At 37.3% G+C, this 23240-nt stretch overlaps 1 protein-coding gene across 1 annotated transcript in view; it reads right to left on the bottom strand.

The window, feature by feature from the left end:
• Positions 1-11548: 11548 nt before the first annotated feature.
• Positions 11549-23240, bottom strand: part of Dcdc1 (doublecortin domain containing 1) — a 451021-nt gene continuing 439329 nt past the window's right edge. The window contains 3 exon segments of the mRNA XM_027936717.2: positions 11549-11676; positions 13857-14007; positions 22104-22283. Of these exon segments, the coding sequence (XP_027792518.2) occupies positions 11549-11676; positions 13857-14007; positions 22104-22283 (459 nt within the window).

Here is a 23240-nt window from a genome sequence, read left to right as displayed (position 1 = left end):
GAGGACACTAACCTTCTTTGTAAGAGCTCTGCCCTCATGATATAAAGCACCTCCCAAAGGCCCACCTCCTGATACTACCATCACATTTGGTGATCGCTTTTGTTTCAACATATGAACTGGGGAGAGGGACATAAACATCCAGACCATAGTGCCAGCCACCCATCAGTAGCCAGGGAGCAGCATGGGACAGATTCTTCTTCATAGCACTCACAAGAAACCAACCCTGCTGACACCTTGCCCTTGGACTTCTGGTCTCCAGAACTGTGAGATAATACATTTCTGCTATTTAAGCCATCAATTTTATGGTACTTTGTTATGGTAGTTGCTATGACTGTGTCGTCTGAAATTCATGTGTTGGATACAATTCACAGTAGTGTTAATAGGGGAGCTTTTGGGGAGGTATATAGGTCATGAGCTTCTACCTTCATAAATATTTTAAAGCTGCTATAAAAAGGGCTTATGTGAGGGAAGTTGCTTTCTCTGCCCTTCCACATTTCACTATGTCTGGGCAGAGTAAAAACGGCCCTCACCAGATACTGGTGCCTTGATCTTGATCTTGTACTTTCCTGCCTCCAAAATGGAGAGAAATAACCTTCTATTCCTTATATTTAGCCTCCAGTACTCTGTTCTAGCAGTTCAAAACTGACAAACACAGCAACCCTAGGAAATTAATGCATGGATAAATACAGCACGGCCGGGGGTGGGGGTGGGTGGGAGGTGAGACCCCTGCTGGTTTATTATGTTCTGATGAGAGGATTTCCCTCATGCTCAGGGTAGCGTGCTGCCCATCTTAGACTGGGCATCAAAGTATAGCACACCTTGCCAAATTTATTTGTCATCAAGGAAATTATCCAAGTAGGCAGCAACCAAACCATAAAATATGTCCATAAACGCATTCGGTGAACATACAAATTACCAATAATAATATTTGACATTTCTTTTTTTTTAATATTTGACATTTCTATAGCGTTAAAAACAAAAATGGTTGGTATAATGAAAAAAGGACAGGCTTTGGGGTTAGGCTGGGTACAAATACCAGCTCTGCAACTTATTGGCTGTGGCTCTGGGCAAGATAATTCACTCCTCCAAACCTCAGCTTCTACTTCATAGCATGGTTGTAAATGAGACAACAATATAAAAGGTCCAGCTTAGTTCCTGCCTGCACAGGTAGACATTCTAGATGTGTGAGTGCCCTTAATCTTCCATTTTGGTGATCTCCTTTGACTTTTCTACCAAGAGACTTTCTCAAGAGTCCAAGAGGCAAGAGTCAAGGCAAACCTTTAATTCCAAGTTCAGGGATCTTTCTTTTTTCTTTTTGGTTATAGATGGACACAATACCTTTATTTTATTTATTTTTTTATGTGGTACTAAGAATCAAACCCAGTGCCTCACATGTGCAAGTGCTCCACCAATGAGCCATAACCCCAGCCCCCAAGTTCAGGGATCTTTCTATCAGAGGAGTCACTTCAAGTTCTTGACTATCCCAAAGCTATGCCATGACTTCAGTAGGTCCCTCTGTTGAGATTCAGAATAGAGATGGCCCTAGAAGCAGATTGTAGTGAACATCTGTAGGAGGAGATGGACTTCAGGAACTAGCTGGGATCCTGGCTACATAATTCTTGTTGCCCAATCATATCTCACCACTGAGATATGAATCAGAATCAAACTTCCAAAGTTGAATTTCAGAGATTCATAATCTGTCCTTCTCAGTTTCTCAAAGTGACAGCAGCAGGAGCTCAGACTGGTTAGTATCCCTCAGCTAGTTAGCATCAAGTTGGTCTCATGAACCCCAGTACAATGTACCTTCCATTCAGTGAAGTGTCCCAAGTAACCATGATGTCAGCTCAGGAATGGAAGCACCAGAATAGATCCAAGTACATGTAAAATATTCTGAGAATTAGCCTTTGCCACTGAAGAGAAATGTGGCTTCAGTGGATTCAAGGTCCTTCTTAAGTCTGTAATTCTTAGAACAAGACAAAGTGAGGGTGAATTTCAAAATGGAAAGTGACTGAAATTTAGTAAAGAGGTGGGGGCACATCAGTACTTTTGCATATTTACTCTTTTGGGGGGTAGATTTTGCTCATCTGGGCTCCTTGCATGCAGCAGCTCCTAAAGGAGCAAGTGGCAGTTTCAGAGCAGATCAAGGGTGGGAGGAACAGTGACTCCTGTTTGGAAATCTCCCCAATTGGCTAACTCCCATTTACATGCTGTTTCTGGCAGGAGATCAGTCTGGGTCACCTCATCGCCAATGAGTAAATATGCTGAAAAATTATTACTATTTCAGACAAATGTTTAACTGTTCTCAGATTATCTATGACACCACAGGCCAAAGTCACAGCAATCTAACCTGGGAGTGAGTTTACTTTACCTTGTGATTTATGGAATGAGAATTCTGGGTGCTCTGTGGGACTAATTTAATACGAAACATTCAGATGTCTGTCGCATAATGCCATTCATCTTTCCTTAGCCTGCCTGCACCAGGGGGCATGTGGTTCAGAGAGCAGCCTCTCCCATCTCAGCCACAAATCATCACGCTTATGAAAGAGAGTGACATGTCTTCCCTTCTAAGCCAGGCTGCCTGCAGCAAGGGTCTGTCTGGGCTCTGATGGGAGAAGCATTTCCTATTCTCAGGCCTCAGGAGTGTTTTGAAAGTAACAGTAGTTGAAGAAGAGAGCCTAAGCAACTGCACTTTGGTTTGACTTGAAGGAAATTTAGTTAGTTTATACTATTTCATCGACAAGGGCAGACTTGTTTTATGAGACAATGTGATATTCTATAGATTGATAAAATAATGCATGTGAGAAGTTCTGCAGAAAGCAAAATTGTGATTCAATATATTATTGACATTAAAACCCAGATACTTCAGTGCATGCTAAAACAAAACAAAGCATTTTTTTAAAGAGAGAGAGAATTTCTTAATATTTTGTTTTGTTTTGTTTTTCGGCAGACACAACATCTTTGTTTGTATGTGGTGCTGAGGATCGAACCCGGGCCGCACGCATGCCAGGTGAGCGCGCTACCACTTGAGCCACATCCCCAGCCCCAAAACAAAGCATTTTTAACCAACAAGTTACCCTAAATTTCATATTCATTCAACAAATGTTCATGAATGCCTGCTATATAATAAGGAATATTATATGGCAGGCCCTAGGAATACAAGTCTGAACAGACCTGGTCTTGCTTTCAAGGGTTTTTCAAGTCACGGAGAAAGAGAGAGAGGGAGAGAGAGAGAGAGAGAGAGAGAGAGAGAGAGAGAGAGAGAGAGTAAGTCCACCTGGGTAACTGCTACAATTAAGTTCAGAATTTGGTTCAGGGGAAGACCATGGAAGAGAGTTTCCATCAGTCAGGTGTGTCGTGTGGTCAGGGACTATTTCCTGAGAAAGTCACAGAAGAAGAATGTGCAAAGGTATGGAAATAAGAGAAGGCACACACTCAGTGGGGGAGTTTAGGAGTGCAGAGCCTTGTGCACAGAAGACTGAGAACCAAGACTCCAGAGCCAGGGAGCACCATATTCCAAAGGGCTTTGGGCAACATTTGGAGGAATTTGTTCTTCATTTTCATGAAGGACAGGAGGCTACTGAGGGGTTTTAAGTAAGAGAGTGATATGATAGTATTTCCATTCTAGAAAGATCACTCTGGGTACCACTTTGATAAAGAACTGGAGAGGAGAAAGGGGGGGGGGCGGGCAGGATATGTGTAATAACTAGTTAGAAAACAATGACTTTATCCAAGGAGCAATGACAATGTTTGAAGTAAGATGATGTAAGCAGGCTGAGGAAAGAGGATCACAAGTGTGAGGCTAGTCTGGGCAAATTCGCAAGACCCTGTCTTAAAATAAAAATAAAAATAAAAGTGGCTGAGAATGTAGCTCAGTGATAAAGCACCCCTGGGCTCAATCCCCAGTATTTGGGAGAAAAAAAAATAAGTAAACAACTTCAAAGTTGTTTCCCATTTTATTCATATTAACAGTTGCAAGTTGGTGCAGATGAAAATTGATCTCTGTTGTGAGTCATTTTATGAATGAGCCAGAGGACCCAGAGTGTGGCATCCTGGTGACACTGTCAAGTGCTGCCTCAGCAGTTGGCCCTAAGCCTCTTGAACACATAGCTTTACTAATGTGTACAGATGTGGCTCAAATCAACATTTTCATGAAAACAGGGCAATATCTAACAGAAAATACCTCTCCATGGATGTCCTGAAGTATAATGAGAATTTACGACTCAAACACAACAGATAACTATTGAGGCCAGTTAGTGGAACTCACATTTCAACATTGGGAAAGTTGTTAAACTAGGATGGCCTCTGAGAGCAGGGGTAGGAGGACAGATGGCAATAAAATAAAATCCATAATGGCATATATCCTATCAAAATGACTACATTAAACAAGAGGCAAGGACAGTTCTGATTTAAAGAAAAAAAAAAGGTTTTACATTCAGGATTGATCTGGCACAATTGTCTGGGTGCCAATTCAAAAGTGTCCTGAGTTTTGTTAGGCTTTCTCTGTAATTTCTCAGATTTCTCTTATATTCAGAAGTGTTACTTATGAATCCAATAGGTATCCATCCTGATATTGTAATCAAACTCACAGATTCTAACCTCAGGTTCATTTTGGCAGCTTAGCAAAGACTCTTTAGCTCACCTCACCAATGCCCGTTTTGATAGTGTACCCAAGGGCAAACCTCTGACAGACTGAACAGGAATAGTGACAGCCTCGTTGATTCCATTGCTAATTTCATCCATCAGTGGTGAAGGGAGAAAATAACCAGAACAATGGCAGAATTGCATGTTCGTACTAAAAATGCCATGGATCCCAAAGACCCCGCCATGTCTGTGGCTGCCTCATTAAAGAACAATCATGTTGTTGCTTACATGGGTAAGTTGTGGGTTGTATCATGTAGCCCTGACATCCAAATCTAAAGGAAGGATTAAAAGGCAACTATTTGATGCTCTCCATTCAATCTTCTATTAAAAGACACAAAGTAATTCAGTGACACTCTACCAAAAAAAGAGCCAAAATAAATATGAAGAAAAGACAGGTAACAGTTTGTAAAGCAGGAGAGCCATAAATAGGAAGGTGCCTATCTTAGCAGGCAACAGAAGAGCCCATTGGAGAAATAGAAAATTTACAGAAGAAGCAAGAAGCACAGAGATGCAGGGAGGTCAAGAGCAGGAATGGCTGATTACTAGGGTGGCCTCTGGGACACAGATAGGCATGCCTCTTAAACAGAGACTGCCATAGCCATACAGGGTGGCACATGCCTTAACCCCAGGGGCTCAAGGGGCTGAGGAAGGAGGATTGCAAGTTCAAAGCCAGACTCAGCAACTAAGCGAGGCCCTAAACAATTTTAGCAAAGTATGTAACTTAGTGGTAAAATACCCTTGGGTTTAATCTCAGTGCTAAAAAATAAAAAAGTAAATAAAAAATAAAAGACAGACTGCTATGAGGCCTGTGTGATGATGGGCTTTCCTGTGCTTCCTTGCTTCCTTGTCAATCAATCCAACAAACCTCCACCCCACCAGAGGTATATGGAATATACCTGTACCATCAGGCCCATGCCGGTAACCAGAATGAGTTTAATTTAATAGAAAATGTCCAGTCCAAACTTTCATATAAGCTCCCTTTTTTATTTGTTTTGTTTTTGTTTTTTGGTACTGGGGATTGAACCTAGGGGTGCTTAACCACAGAGCCACATCCCAGCCCTTTTTTTGTTTTATTTTGAGACAGGGTCTCACCAAGGTGCTTAAGGCCTTGCTAAGTTGCTGAGGCTGGCTTTGAACTTGTGATCCTCCTGCCTCAGCCTCCGGAGCCACTGGGATTACAGGGGTGCACTACTGTGCCCAGCAAATTAGTTCCCTTTATTGGCTCCCCACTGCATGAATTACAAGGGCCTCCACAATCAGGCCCATCAGGCCCATGCTCCCACAATCTAGGTCTATCCAAGCAGCTCCACCTATTACATTCTAACGGCCTATTGCTGTCTAGTTAGATGCCTACTCCATGTCTAACACCTAGAACAGTGCCTGGTGTATTTTGTTTTGTCTTGTGCACTATAATTATGCATAATAGTGGGATTCATTACACTATATCTGTACATGCACATAACATAATTTGATGAATCTTATTTCCTACTACTTTCCTTTCCCCACTCCCCACATCCACTTGCTCTACTGATCTTCCTATATTGTTATTTTCATATTTTAGTTAGTGTGTTACAATTACATATATGATCAGAATTCATTTTAGTATGTTCATACCTGGACATAGCATAGTTTGTTCAATTTTACTCCCCAGTACTTCCCCATGCCGGCTCCTCTTCCCTCCCTCTTGGTCTTCTTTCTCTAATCTGTTGGTCACCCTTTTATTTTTATGAGATGCTTTTTGTAAAAAAAAAAAAAAAAAAAAAAAAAATTCTTTTTTTTCTCTCTTTCTCTAGCTTCCACATCTGAGGGAAAACATTTGACTTTTGACCTGAGTCTGAATTATTTCACTTAGCATGATATTCTCTAGTTTCATCCATTTACCAGAAAATAACATAATTTCATTCTTCTTTATGGATGAATATAAAACTCCATTATGTATCAACAAACACTCCATTTTCATTACCCATTTGTTTGCTGACGGGCACTTAGTCTGGTTCCATAATGTGGCTATTGTGAATTGCACTATTGTAAACACTGTTATTCATGAATCACTATAGGATGCTTATAGTATGCTTGATTTTAGTTCTTTTGAATAAATACCAAGAAGTGGAATAGCTGAGTAATATGGTGGTTCCATTCCTTATCTTTTGAGGAATCTATGACTACTTTCCAAAGTGGTTGTACCAATTTGCAGTCCATCAACGATGTCTAAATGTACCTTTTCCTGTATTCTCACCAGAAATTTTTATTTGTATTCTTGATGATTGCCATTCTAACTAGAGTTGAACACACATATCAAGTGCCTGCCAACATGCATGCACTCTTTTCCCTTCTGTGTGTGTATGTGTGTAAACTGAACTAACATCTTGTGAATTTTCACACTCTTAGATGAACCTATCAGAGATGCAGGTGGCTCAAACTTCCACATGAACTAGACTTAAAGCAAACAGAACAGAAAGGTTTAGCCTGCCCCTAGTAAGGAGCTCCTTCAGTGGGGAAACAGCAACTATGGAAAAGGGAATCCTGTCCTTGTTCCATAGCTCTCCCTCTTTGTGTATATAAAAATGTATTTAAAAATGCCAGGAAGATTCTGGTTATTTTCCTGACCTTCAAAATTACCCTGCTCCTTGATATATGTGCAGTAGCACTGACATTATATCTGTGACCTTTAAAATAGCAAGATTTTCTCAACACTGAAGGCAGCTTAATTAACAAAGGAAGTTTTTGAACCTCAAACTCACTTGCTTAGCCTTCCCACGTCTGGGTCTAGTTTCAGCCTCTTCCAGGTGACTCAAGAACATTTCTATCATTTCTTAAAGAAACGATAATGAGAGAACAAGAGACACTTAGATTCAAGCCCTCACCCACACAGCAAATGCTTCTTTGTCTTCTTAGTGCCCACAGGGTAAAGGCATGGACAGGGAGTTCTTGAAACTGGTACTTGTCGCCTGGAATACACCCTGCTGGTAGTAAACAGCATTTTCCTTGACAGGCCCCAAACTCCTGGCAAAGCTTCTCAAACTGTGGTTACTTCTTATAGCTCAATAAAATGCAGATTCCCTGCCCTACATGAAGCACACAGATCATACCTGTCTCTAGGATCAGGCTTGGGAATCTGCATGTTCTCAAGTTCCCTAGGTGTTTCTTGTATACCCTGAAATTTGAGAGTTGTATTAGGGAAGCATCCTTTCTGATTCAGATTGTTCCAGGAAGGATCTTTTCTATTTTAATGAAAGATGAGTTTTGAAGGTTCTTACAGGAGAAAAGCCAGAGAGGGAGAAAAGGCAGGCAGGGAGAGAGAAAGGGGAAGAAAGAGGGAAGGAACTGAAAGCCGAGATGTAGTCAAATCTTACACTTTGGGGAGCACTGATCTAGGATCCCTGGAAGATTTCCTCCTCTCTTCCATCTCACCCCAGCACAGTCCGAAGGATTATTTCAGTACAGTGTGGCTTTGGGCAGCTTCCAAAATGTAGCTGCCAATGGTGGCAGCTCAGGTGATCTGACAATGCTGAAATTCCTCAGCATCTGCACCTAGGCTAAAACTGCAATATCTGTTCTAAGTTCACCTCTTCTCCAGGACTGACAAACTAGGACCTAACAGGTCCAGGAGCTTGACTGAACTATCTACCCATAAGCTGACAGTATTCTTCTGAAATCCTTCAGTTCAATATTTTGCAGAAAATGAGTGATAGCACACGCAATTCAGAATCACCATTTTACTGCCCTATAAATATAATTTCCTGCCTCCTTTCTCCTCTCCTCCAACCCAGCTGCATCATGGGCATAGCACTTCCTCTCTCATATATTTCTATTTGCACATATGGTACAGTGTGACAGCCTATTGATAGTAGTTTCATATTACAGACTTGCAGAATTAGAAAATACTATAGCTGGCAGCAGGCACCCACTGAATATCCACTGTGACATGATGAGTCCATTTACTTTCATCAGCATTCGCCTGAGTGCTCTCTGTTGATCTTGCTTTGAAGTCACTTTGGCCACATGGCCCCAAAAGGGGCCATTTCTACAGAATTCTACTTTATTGTGTTGAGAACAAAACTGCTTCTCTTTCTTTTTATTTTCCTAGCCTTAGAGGAGCTGAGATGTGCATAGGGCCAGAAGGGAACTGGAGTCATTGGTTTAATGAAAACAACTGAGAATCACTGCTTAGTCCAATTCCATTTAATTGAGAACATTTGCATCTGATTTTGTGACAACCTAGAATAACACAGAATTGTGTGCTTTCATCATTCCCTTCAAAATGATGTTCCCCTCAAGTTGCTGCATTGGAGAATCACGAACAATGACACTCAGCACACCTGGGCTATTATTGAAGGTTAGCACACAAATGCTGCAAAAGTCACTGACCAAAATTTCTAAGTGATTCTTTGGTAAAAGGGAACAAATTATTCTTTTATTTATTTTTTATTCCTTTGATTTTTGATTCATAAAATAGTGTTTAGTTAATAGAAACAATAAAAATGGAAATTTGGTGTTATCATCCTAGAAAGCTACCTTTGTATTTTGAATTATTGTTGTGTCCTGGTTTGCAAAGCTGACATAAGCACTTAAAATGTTTATTTATAAATACTGTCAGTTAATCTCAAAATATTTTTCAAGCTTTTAAGCATATTTCTTTTACTTAACCTGCTTAGAAACATACAACTTTACCTCAACACTTAATCATGCTACAAAAGCTAGACGTGGGCAGAAAATTCCAGCTCTCCTGAGAACAATCATAAATGCTGGTACACTGTTGATTAACATCTGGATCACCTTAAGGGTGTTTGTGAACCAGCAGGAAATAAATTTCTGGAGAAGGCTGTGGACTTGGGGATGGTTACTTTAGTATTTAATAATAAATGGTTTTCAGTTGATAGAAAAATATTGAAATCTGACTTATATATATGAGGCTGATTCAAATTTGATAAACATGTCCCCAAAGGAAATTACTGTGTTTATTAAAAGCCTAGGAGGGCTGAACAGAATTGCAATAGTCTTATCCTGTAGTCCTTGCTGGAGGTAGAGTAACTGCTCCCCAATCCACCTTCCAGCCAACCAGAGAAAAGTCAATAATAAGGACAGAGTAGGACAGTTCTTAGCCTAAGTTACAAGTAGCTATGAACTGCCAAGATACCCAGGGCAAGCTGTCGTCTACAAAGTCAGTGTGGCTGCCTCGCTAGTAAGATGTGATGTGTTGATGACTGTTATATTACATCTAAAATCCCATTTACTAGTAATAGAAAAGTTCACTTAAGACTTTTGCCTCATGTCTCCTGGTGCTTGATATAGCGTCTGTGTGATATTACCAATTTTCGCTTCAGGCATACTTACATGCAACAGCAAAGACTTCACAAGAATTTGCACATTAGATTCAAGGTGAAATTATGCCATTTTCATAGCAAATCAACTTTATCTTGGCAGAAAAGTGATAGGTACTTTTGCACCTAGACAAATGTCTTTGTTTTCAAGGAATTTTGAAGAAAAAAAATAGCTGACTTTATGTGGACTATGATCAAGTCATTCTAAGGAAAGACCCAACTGGTAAGAGTCCTGTTGGCTCACTTTCTGATTGTGGCAGCTAGTTCTTTAATCCCTCTTGTTTCAATTTCCTGGGTACATAGAAATAAATAAATAAAAGCAAAATAAGAGTGATGTGAAATCTTTGTCTCCTGTGTGGCACAAAGCTGCTTTGGGAAACCTTCACATATCTAACATCACACAACAAAATGTTTGTAAAAGGGTAAATTGTTGTTGATGTATCATGTGAAATTTCACCTCCATGAGCTTTCCTTCAGTGGAGTTAGAGCAGGGATTTATTCATGCAGCCCTACTGATTTGCAGACTCGGAGTAAATACCAGCCAGGCCTTTTGCAGCGATTACCAAGAGTCTCCTTCAGTAGAGGTGATATATTGCTTTCCTGTATCACATTAAAGTGGGGAACTGAGGAGTGAGCCCAGCTGAGCCATTCTGTACACACCTAGCCAGGCTGCAATTGATATTCAGGCAGAACTGTGAGTAGCTTTCAGAGGAAGACAGGAAGGAAGAGCATTTCTCTGCAAAATTCCCACCAGGAACAATTTTCTTTTTCTTTTTGTCTTAATGGCTATTTTGTCTTCTCAGGAAGAAAATAGCAGGTACTGTTCTTGTTCTGTAAGGCTGATACCCAAGACTGCTAAGAATCCCTTACAAGATTGTGTGTGTGTATTCCTTTCTCTACATTTCTATAATGAAGACATAGTATATGACTTTTGATTATTGGCTATACATCAGGAAATAACCAATTTCACTCTCATGAGCAACATCTAACTGAGGCCCATAAAGGACCTGTACTGTTACTACAGGCAAAACTAAAGATAAATTGGAGGAGGAATGATCCATTCATGCCACATTTGGTGGCCACCAGCCATTTCAGTTTTATTTAATACATGTAAGACTTTAACATGGAAGTTTTGCAAATAGAGTGACTGAGCAAGAAATTGTCAGTTGGGATTGAATTTGGGGTTAAGTGGTCAGAGTCTATTTGATTATCAAATATTATAAATATACACATATATACACATACATCTATGAATATTATGTATAAGTTACCGGATTCTGCTAAATTGTTTTAAAATATTGACTAGTAGTTTCCTGTTTTTTTTTTTTTTCCTCCTGGAGGAAGGTACACCTAAGATAGTTGTTTTACCAGCATTATTCTGTCTAATTTTGTTGCCTTTCCAGGAACAGTTTTGAGGCATAGGCATCAAATGCCAGTTTATGTAAAATGTTGTAGATAATAACTTTTAAAAAAGACTACTTGAAATTAAAAGAGATAAATAACAATCATGTTTAACAAGCATATGAGTATCTATACACAGATATACCAGCAAAATACAACAGCAAATATGATGGCTCTGATAGGAATTAATTATGCAGATGTACCAGTGACAGCAGCTCTGTAGATGGTAACACCACCAGGTCTGTAGCTTGAGGGCCCAGCTGTCTTCGAATTCTGGCATAATTTGCTCTGACCTCCACCACTTGCTTTAACTCTGTTAAAAGATTATTTTGAGAGACAAGTCAATGTATTTGTACAAAATAATTAAAAGTCCAGAATGGTGAAAACCTTGACGATCCCTCAGAAATCCTCGGCTCCTACCTTGGACTCTCTCATTACACACTTGACCTGCTTATCACATCAGATATGTGCTAACATTCTTTGGATTTCTATAGAATGGAAGTTGTTATAGCTCTTAGTAAAGGCTGAATTGGAAGCTAACTGGAATGCTCTAAAAATTGAACCCACTGAAAAAGATGAAAGCCAAACCAGTGAAAATCATGTTCAGATTGTATAGCAAATGGCATAAAAGCACTCTTTTAATTTCACTGGGGGCTTGTGTGAAAGAAACCATTTTAATAGCATCTGGTTTGTTTTCCCAAATCATATTCATTTTTCAAAAACCCATTGTGATTTTTTTTGATGACTGACTTCTGAATTCTAAATATTTTTTGACATTATAGTATATGACATAAGTTATTATACTGTATTTATTTTTGAAACTCCCTGGCTGCTTTATTTTCTTATTACCTAGTACAGCCAGCAGGTCACAGAAAAATCATGTACACAATGATTAATTTTTTAAATATCTCTTAATAAGTATATACATGTAAGAGCATTTCTCTTTTTAAAAACATTCTGAATATTTAGTTTTCTACTGGATGATTATTTCTAACTTTATTTCAGCAAAAACAACAAAGTAAATTTCTAAAGAACAACTGAATTGGAATCTTTGTAATCAATCAAATTTCCTAGAACATATGTGACTCATTGGGAAAAATTCAGACAGTTGGGGAAAACCACCAGTCCTTTCACTCTCAATCAACTATTTTCATAGGAAAGGAGTCAACTTTCACATCATAACATTGCATGTGTTTACTAAATTGAAGATGCAAAAATAAATGTTTGCCTACATAGACTTGTCAAAGGTCCAGAGAATTAACATGGAGTAAAATGATAAGGAGAGTAATATTTGCATTTCCAATTTTCTCAATGCCCTTTATATTTTTTATTGGAGACAGGCTTGTTTCTGGGAAGGCAGCCTAGATCTTTCTTTGTGGTTTAGATACACTTTTGGTTAGCTTGCCTGAAGCATATTTAGCCTTATTTATTCAGGTCCAATGAACACAGCATGGCAAGAAGGGTAGGGTAGCCCATCCCAAGTATATGAATGCAAAGCATAAGTAATAAAGGGATTGGGAAGTACTATTCAATTGGCTGTAATCATTTCATGTCTGTTTATACTCTCAAATAGATTGAAAACTTTTCCAGGAAAGGAAGCCTGATTTATTTTTCTTTTTAGACTACGTTCTTTGGGAATACAAAAAAACTGTCAAATAATACTTACTAATGATAAGAACCCTGCCATTGGTGTGTTCTCCAAAGTAACCACACAGTGTTGGTCACCAAGGGGTAGGGTGATGGATAAGATGGGTTACGGGAACAGCAGAACACAAAGAATACAAAGGAGCCTGCTCTGTGAGATAGGCTGGTACTCAAGGAATATTTGTGACATTCCTCAAAGCAGTCTTAGGCATCCCAATAAATCTTTGTCTCCCTACATTTTGGTCTTCATGTATTGTTTTTGATTCTTCTAGGATAAATGTAAAGGCATTATTCCACTGTTTGAAAAGTTTTTGGCTTACCTACCTTATATAGAACATACTAATACTTTTAGGGTACCTTTTTAAAAGAAGAAATACAATCTTTTTATTTTAGAGATGTTGAGTAATTCACTTCCTAATTTTAAAAATTTCCTTTAAAGTAAAAACAGTATTCTTTGGAATTTCCTGAAAATTATATCTCTTCTAATGTGTACCTACCTACAGAAAGGGATTTGAAATTCCTCAGGGTAAAAAGGATAAAACAAGAGTTGATTCCATAATAACTATATGTTCTTTCAATTTCTGTCATTTATCAAAGAAAATGATCAAGGAATAGATAATAAACTTAGCATATATTTACTTATTACTAAAGAAAGAAAATCTGCAAACTGTTTAATTCCTAGTTAAAAAACTTAACTTTCATAACATGAAGCAGAACAATGTGGGGAGCATAATTATTAAAAAAATCATCACAATAGGATGCAAAATTCAAGAAGGAGGGTCTTAGAAGCAAAGATTGGATGCTTTAGTTCTTTAAAATCTTGACAGAAATGAAAAGTGTTTGCCATACCTTTCTGGGTTATAAAGTCACGTCCCATAGACACACAGATGACCATGTCTCGTTCTATGTCATCCCATGACTGAATCAATTCTCCATCTCGGGTGTACAGGGTTCTGGCTGGATGGGTCATTTTGAGACGAGAGGAACAGTTATCTAGCAGCTGAAAGACAAAGGGACACCATATTTGAATACAGGATGTCACAATATGATCAAGTATTAAAGAATCTTAATATTCACTATATAACCTAAAATTATTAGAAATAGGAACATAAGGGAGGGGAAGAAGGTTATACAAATGCTCTCTAAAGTGCCTACAAAACAAGGAACTTCAGTACTTGTCAGTGAGGATTTCCTTGTAGGTCCATGGAAGGAAAGTATCTTGCTATCTAAGGAATCCTCAAATATAACAAACCCTGAATTAAGAATATAGACATCTCAGGCAGGCACAGTGGCATACACCTGTAATCTCAGCAGCTCGGGAGGCTGAGGCAGGTGGAATGCAAGTTCAAAGCCAGCTTCAGCAAAAGTGAGGTGCTAAGCAACTCAACGAGACCCTGTCTCTAAATAAAATACAAAATAGGGCTGGGGATATAGCTCAGTGTTCGAGTGCCTCTGAGTTCAATTCCTGGTACCACCGCCCTGCCAAAAAGGAATATAGACATCTCAAGATGGCTAAAAAGAGAAAAGTTTATTTTTAATAATCAAATAACTAAAGTTACAAAAGATGAGGAGACCCAGGCTCTGGCCTCTGTGTGACCCTCAACAGGTCAGGTAACTACTACAAAAGAGTCTTCTCCATTATAAAATGAAACATTATAATGTAAAACTTTTCTAGCTCTATGATACTATGATCAGAAAATTTCCTTTAGTTGATAAAGCTTAAAACTAGCTACAATGACCTCACTGAACATCTCTGTTTTCCTTGGAATACCCATAAAAACTTACATACAGATGCAAAGTGTCAACAGTACTAGAAAGGTTAATAGAAGCTAATATGTATGTGTATATAGTAGTGCATCATACAGTTGTTACCCCATTTCAGTGGCAGGTGGAGATGGGAGAGATCAGTTAGTAAATAGAGTTGAGAGAATAACTGAAAGTCAACAAATAAATTGGAGGCAGTATTTTCACTTAAATTTAGCACCAGAAAAAAAATTCTCATATGGCTTTTAAAGTAATAGAGAAAAAAAAAAGCACAATTGTTAAAAATTAGAAGAAGAATCGGTGAATCTTTGTATGAACTCAGGATGGTAAAGGGCTACCTGAATATTAAAAACAATGAACAAACAAAGTAAAATTTATTACTTTCTGTACATTAAAAAATTCCACAGATGTAATGGAAAATTGGAAATTTGATACAATGGATTTGATAATGTTATGTTTAATAATTTTACTACATTAAAAGAAGGTTAGGTTATCAATATGAAAAAAAAAGCATCTGGGAGAAAATAACAAAGGATTTAATAGGGAACTCAGAGAACTTAGAAATATTATAATGTTATATTGTTCTCCATAATAATAAATGATAACACAAAGCAAAATTAGAATCACCTCTACAAGTAATTTAAGACATATAAGTTAAAACATAACAATAACATTTTTCTCCTGTCCAGCCTGCCAACACATGTTTCCAAATCAGTGCACCTAGAATTGTTGACATCTTCATGTATGCCATGGGAGGGAGATGGAAACTGGGAACACAGAACACTGAATCCTCCCTAGAAAATACTCTAGCAATTGGTGTCAAAATTCTCAATTATTTTTTGTATACTTTGATTTAGAAATCTTTCAAGGAACATATTTGAGGGAAGTAATCAGAAAGGAGATATAGATTTGTGTATTAATGTGTATATTGCAGTACACTTCATAATAATGAAAATTTAAAAACAATTAGCAAACAACAGAAAACTGGATGAATAAATGCATCCATTGGATAGACAATTATGATGCCATTGAAAATAATGTTTTTTTAAGAATGTTATATTATACGGAGAAAAAGTCACAATAGTTTGAATACACCAACTTTCAAAACTGATTTACCACATGATTTACTATGATCATAATGGTAAAATTTACATATAAATATATACAAAACATAGAAATATATATACATATATTATATACATACATATTAAAATTATAAGAACTGGTTTTTGTGGTGATGAAATTTTTAGTTTCTTATTGGCATTTTCATTTTTTTTCTAATTTTAAGATAATGACTGTCATTTTATAATTATAAAACAGAATAGATGCTATTCAAATAATCATGAAGTTCATAGTAATTATTTTCAAAAATAAGATTATAGTAAATTCATAGTTTTCATTTGTGATTTTTCAAAATTCTCCATAACAATATTTACCACTTAGTCTGCTCAGACTGTCAAAAACAAACACCACAGAATGAGTGGCTTAAATAACAAAAATATTGTATGGCTCTGGAGATTGGGAAGTCCAAGATTATAATGCTGGTTGAATGAGTTTCTGGCTAGGCTTGCTTCCTGACTTGCAGATGGCCACCTTCTTGCTGTGTCCTCACATGGCATAGAGAAAGAGATGGCATTCCCTCTTCTTCTTCTTATAAGGTCACCAATCCTATTTGATTTGGGACCCACCCTTATAATCACCTTCAACTTAAATTACCTCTTAAAAACCCTATCTCCAAATATAGTCACATTGGGATATAGACCTTCAACATATGGATTGGGATTGGTTGGGACATAATTCAGTCCTTAACAGTCACTATCTATCTATCTGTCTGTCTGTCTATCTATCTATCTATCTATCTATCTTCCTTCCTTCCTTTCTTCCTCCTTCCCTCTTTCCCTCCCTCCCTTACCCACCCACTCACTCACTCCCTCTTTCTTTCTCTCTTTCTCTCTCTTCAAGGCAACCAAAGGGTGTTATAGCTGGTTTTCATCTGGGCTGGGAGTAGTGGGAAGCTGTCTTAGAAATATGTATAGATAGGTATCTGGAAGAAACGTATGAGGTTGGAAAAGAGCCAATGAAAAATAAATGTAAGAATTATTGGACTGGAGATTATAGCTCATTAGTAGGGCACTTGCCTGGTGTGCATGAAGCCCTGTGTTCAATCTCCAGCACCAAATATAAAGAAATAGCACCAATGTACAATAAATGCAGTGAAACCTATTAATTTGTACAATTAATACATGGTAAAAGAAAAAGAGTACTTTGCCACTTAAATGTCACTACTCTACAAGATCATGTTATCTACAGAAATCATGTATTCAGAAAAATGAGTAAAGTTTAATAAAAAAAAATGTATAGTATAGGAAAGAGATGAGTTAAATCTATGTTTATTCCACTTGCTTTTTACTAATGCCCATTTGCATGAGACAAAGCCAGTGAGTTTACAAAAATCTTTTAAAATCAAATTTGAAAATAAGGCATTTTCAGAGCAATTAGGTTCTAAATATCTCATCAGTTAATGACTGTTAGAGACTTTCTTAAATCTCAGTTTTTCAAATTATCTACATGTGTTCAAGTGCTTTTCTTAAGTGGGTGTGTAAATAAAATGTTTGTAATATTTGCAATAACAAAAGTTCACAGTAAGGAACAGTGTGCTATAAATAATTTCTCACTCACAATCTATTTTGCGAGTTTAGTCTTCATAGAACAGGTCTCCACAGGGTAGGTACATGGGCCTGTTGGACTACTGCACGCTCCCTATGGGCGTGATGTACTTGACGATCTAAATCAAAAGAACCCATTTCTCATTCTTTCAGAACTGTTCCTCAACTGAGAGAGAACACACTGATTTTGAGATTCTGTAGAATCAAAGAGATTTCTCAGGGACAGGAGAAGACTAGAGGAGCAGGGCCTATATGAGCCTAAATCAGAGAAAGGCGGTCCTGGAGAGAGAGCCACTAACCCTAGATAGAGAGCTGTCTTGGAGCTTCAATGACTGATGAGCCAACACCAGATGGAGATAAAAGTTGCTCTAGTAATGTTCCAAAAGTGTGTGGGAAGAACGCAGTTAAGCCATCCAGAACACCAGTGCAGTGAGAGTAATTGAGAGAAAGTCCACATTGGATGGAATTTGAATATCATCTGGAGCTAGAGTAAAGCATCAATTTCTCATTCTTCCAGTAAAGAACTAATAATTGAAACTCTGAGCATCTTAGAAATCAGTACTATTGGCCAGGGAAATTCAAACTCCACTCTTCATGCTGTCCACACACACAGTGCATTTTCCTGGTGCATTCTTAACAGCGTGATAGCCCGATCTAACTGATCAGCAAGAATCTCATGCAGGCCCCTAAGCAGAAATATACTGCATAGATACGGGAAAGGAAAAAACTAGAAACTATTTTTTAATAAAGCAAAGAATCTGTAAATATCTTTCTACATACCAAGGCTACATAATCTCCCCCAAATTGCTTTCCCCATGATATTTCTTTATTCAGAGACAAGCAATGGTTCAAACACTTAAGTCTGGGACAGTGTTAGGGATTGATTTCGGTTCCCTCAAAATTCATGTAGAAGCATTAATTCCAACTGTGACTGTCTTTGAAGACAGAGACTTTCAAGAGACAATTAAGGTTAAACAAGGGCATGAGGGTGGACCATTGGTTTCCTCACAAGGACAGCAAAAGACACCAGAGCTCTTTCTCTGTCCCTTCTTTCCCCCACCCGCACGTCACATGCAAAGGAGAACTCAGCAAGAACGTGACTCTCAGCAGTCCAGAAAGGACAGCCTCATCAGAAATCAACCCTGCTGGCACCTTGATCTTGGCCATCCAGCTTTCAGAACAATGAAAAAATAAATTTCCATTGTTTAAGCTACATAGTCTGTGATATTTTGTTATGGCAGCCCAAGCAGATATCAATACATATAATATGTAGGTCCACCATATATTTTTAAGCAATCTACTCAACACATCTGTTCCTATTTCTCAGTCTAAGTACCATCTATTTAATATACATTATGAGCTGGGCACAGTGGCCCAGTCTTTACTCCCAGCTGAGGTAGGAGGGTTACAAGTTTGAAACCATCCAGATTACCCTAGGGACACCCTGCCTAAAAATAGTAAGTGTAGCTCAGTGCCTCTGGGCTCAATCAATAATAATAATAATAATAATAATAATAATAATAATATATCATGAATTCTAACACCCTACCTTTGTGAATGGTACCTCTCATCCTTATTAATGCAGTTCTGTCTAAGATGCTGAGTCTTACCCACTTCTCAAGTTCCATCAGAAGTCCTAGCAGATTTCTCTGTAGAGTCTTCCTTGTCCTCCCCTCCCCTCCTCTGAATTCCTACCTGCCTCAGACCCCCTTCTCCTGCACTACTAATTTGACTTTCATCACATTCTTTTAGTACCTCTCAGAAAGGACTATCGGCTTTATTATCACATAAGTTTATCTTACAAAGACAATCTGCATTCATCATTTTAAAAAATGGAGCACATAAAAAAGCATCCAAGAAAGAAAAACAAAAGGTCATGATAATATTACTGTCCCCCAAATAAACATTTACAACAACAAAATTTTTCCCGGTTATTTTCAGTTCATGGGCATGTATGAACATAAGAATCTAACTCCACACGCTTTACACCATGCTCCTTTCACTTAATATATCTGGACCATCTTTATTGTTATTTGTTCTAAAAGGTGATTTTAATTGTTATATTTTAATCATTATATTTTACTTATGTAAAATATAGTATTATATTATTTATATTATATTATAATATTATATTAAATAATATTTATATTATATTATTTAAATTATTAATTATGTAAATAATTCACTTAACCAATTCCCTATTGTTGAGTTTTTAAATTATTTCTACTGCATCTCTCTTGTAAATACTTGTGTGATATACATTCCGAACAAACCAACCTTATATAAGTTTGTGAAAATGTCCTTTGAGATAAAGTTCCAGAAATGCATTTTCTAATGAGATATGCAAATAAAAGTCATACTTTCATCAAGATGAGAGTGCCCATTTCTTTACACATTCAAACCCTAGATATATCTTTGAAAGCTTTGTTAATTGAAATAATAGTTTAATGAGCATATAGACCATATGTTAATTCCATCTACTGTATTAGTACTGTTGAGGTCAACCTATCAATTAGACAATACTATTAAGTTTATAAAAACCCTTCTCAAAAATATAAATGAGAAAATCTGAGCATGATGGCACATGCCTATAATTCCAGCATCTTGGGAGTCTGAGGCAGGAGGATAGCAAGTTTGAGGCCAACCTCAGCAATTTAGTGAGGCTCTAAGCAACTTAGCAAGACCCTGTCTCAAAATAAAAAATAAAAAAGGCTGGGAATATAACTCAGTGGTAACATGCCCCTGGGTGCAAAATCCTAGAAACAACAACAACAAAAATTATATATAATATATATAAACTTTATATAAAGTAAATCTTTCTTGGTCCTGGGGTCTTTAATATATATCACTATTATATACATATCATATAATATTATAATATGTATGTGATATATATATATATATGAACAATACTTCATAGACTCTAGTAGTATAGTTCCCTCATATATAAAGTTCATAAAAATCATATGATTATGAAATAATAGTTATGGAGATAAGAGAGCAAATACAGGTAGCAAAAGATTACTTCAAGAGAGATAGAGACTCTGAAAAAAAAACAAAACAGTCAGAAATCCTTGAAATGAAGGATACAATAAACCAAATAAAAAATTCAATAGAAAACATAACCAACAGACTAGACACTTGGAAGAAAGAACGTCAGATAACAAAGACAAAGTATATGATACACTAAACAATCACAGAAATAAAAGTAATTCTTGACTGGATATAAATATATGTGATCTTTGTAAATGTTACTGTAAATTTTTGCTATCGAGAGTCTGATAGGCTAAAGATTTTAGTAAGTAGCTATTAAGTTCATTAGCCTCTCCTGTCAGGGGCTCTGGTAAATTCCCTTTGCTTCAATGAACACTAAAGCCATTAAAAATCATTAGAGTAATAATGATCACTCCATGATCCCTACTCCATTCTTTAACTATTCATTAATCATTGCATATTCTCTTACTAATTTATCACATCTAGTTGCAATGGTTAAATGCATCCTAAGATGTAGAAGCTACAACATTAACTTTGTGATTTCTGCAGAACTAGCAAGGAGGAAACATTTCAGCTTTGTTATAATGCCTTTTCTAGGAAGTTCTCTTCTGAATAAGTTTTAACTTTTTAAAATCATCATTTTCCTTTTATTTCCCCTCCAGGTGTATGAAGTTCCTTTACTTGTATTCCTCATTTTGAGTATTCATTTTCTGCATTTTTATCTCTGATTTCTCTCAAGTGCAGCAAATTGGTTGTCTGCTTCTGAGATAAGACTGCTTTCATGGCTCTTATTCAAGTCCTTATCAAAGAGAAGTGGTCTCTCTTACACTTTGAAAATGGACCAGCCTTCAGAGGCAAAGCTCATCTGATGGGCTTCTGCTACTCTAGGGCGCTCACCCCTCTAAAGTTCTTCTCAAGGTCACCCTAGTGCACCATCTTGCTTTTCTAGCCCCCACCCAACCTAACCTACAGCTCATTTTTATGTGAGTTTCTTTTCCCAGAAAGATTTATGAAAACGCTTCACAAAATAAAGACAAACTATTATTTGAAATATCATAGCAAAAGATAAGACTTTTGAAAAATCCATTTATTATGTGCCTAAAGTTTTCACTTACAGATGATAACAAAAATATCAAACTTTATCATTATCCCCCAAGTTGTAAACAATAAATGAACTGCTACTCCTCTTTTCCTATGTCATTGTTCTGAGAAGTAGAAATTCGGCCAGTCTAGGTAGGACTCTGGGTGATAAAAATATGCTATGCTTTCTCTAACAAGTACTGATGTTTTCCTTACAACATATTTAGTGAATAATTCATAAAGTATCACTCTTTTGTGAACTGGGTTTACAATGGATGAAAAATATAATTTTAAATTATCTTAAAGTTTGGATTTGACTCAGCTGGAGTATGTTCATTTGGCACTGTTCTCTTCTGGCTATGAGTTGTACTCGGATTAATACATATGTTGGACAGCATTGGACTTGACATTTTCACACATATAAGTTCATTTAATCATCAGATCACCTCTGCAAGAGAAGTATTGTTCCCATTTTACATATGAGAAAATGAGGTTCAGAGAAGTAAAGACATTTGCCTGACCAAACCTCTAGAAAGGTTAGATTGGAATTTGAATCCAGGCCTATGAAAACACTCTTTCACACTTGATTTACCTCTGTAACAGTCCTGCCCCAGGCATAAGTGCCATCTTCAGGTCTTCCTCCATTTAGATAAGCCCAGACTCGTTTTGTGTTGGGTTGCTTGTACAGGCGACTCTGCTGGACTGCTTTATGTTTAGTTGCAACTGGGGAATTTTGTTTGGATTGTAGTTCTTGAACTTCCGAAAGTTGTGCCTGTCAAGAGAAGCCCAGAGAATCCCATGTTTGGAGAATCGGTTAGTGTGTGTAATGATTGTGCTGAAAGTCAGAAATACCATGTAATCATAAATTACACCCAAGATTTTAGTAAGTAACTATTAATTCTATATTGTACTTTTAAATGCATTGGCCTCTCTTGTCATGGATTCTGGTAAATTCCCTTTGCTTCAATGAAACTTTAAATCCATTAACAATCATTGGAGTAATCATAATAAGGTACTCATTTTGGCCAAGTATTTAACTTTCATTTATAATTTGAAGAAATGACAGGATTCATGTCTCTGGACTTCTGCATAGTGTTTTTCCTACTGAGAGATTTCTTTGCATCTAACAAATGAGTTTTTTATTAGAAAAACACCACTTCCTTTAACCAAGAAACGCTTAAGGGAGTGTAGATGAGTGTTGTTTAAGTCCTTACTTGCTGTCTTTTTTAAAAAAAAAACAGCAGCTACCCTTCTACTTGCCAGATCCCTGCCAGGCAGCTTTTCATCCTACTTCAAGCATGTCCTAGTTCAGTACTTTGCATTTATTCCCTCATCAGTGATTTATCCTTCTTAGCTTGGCAAGAAGTCATACATCTAGCAATGTCAATTTCTTTTTTCCAGTAACCTTGACTTAGGCACCCACCTAAGATTTAGTTTGAACACATTTCACAAATTTGAGAGACCCTATTAAATAGGAACAGCTCATTTTGATGAAAAACTTCACAAAGCAAAAAAGTTTTCCCCAGTCTCTATCCCCAGTCCTCTCTCTCCAAAGCTGACCTTTCTCTTTTCAACTTTTTAATGTGTGGTGATCCTGACTGATTAACCAATTGTACTGAAACCACTTTTTCAATTCCTCATTTTGAATGTCTCCATTGCAATTAGTATTTTGCTCCTTGCTCTTTTTACATATTGAGACATACCCTCAGGAGTGATGAGCAATGAAGCC

Source organism: Marmota flaviventris, chromosome 9 (assembly GCF_047511675.1).
Source record: "Marmota flaviventris isolate mMarFla1 chromosome 9, mMarFla1.hap1, whole genome shotgun sequence".
Taxonomy (NCBI): domain Eukaryota; kingdom Metazoa; phylum Chordata; class Mammalia; order Rodentia; family Sciuridae; genus Marmota; species Marmota flaviventris.
This window is presented reverse-complemented; position numbering and strand designations above follow the sequence as displayed.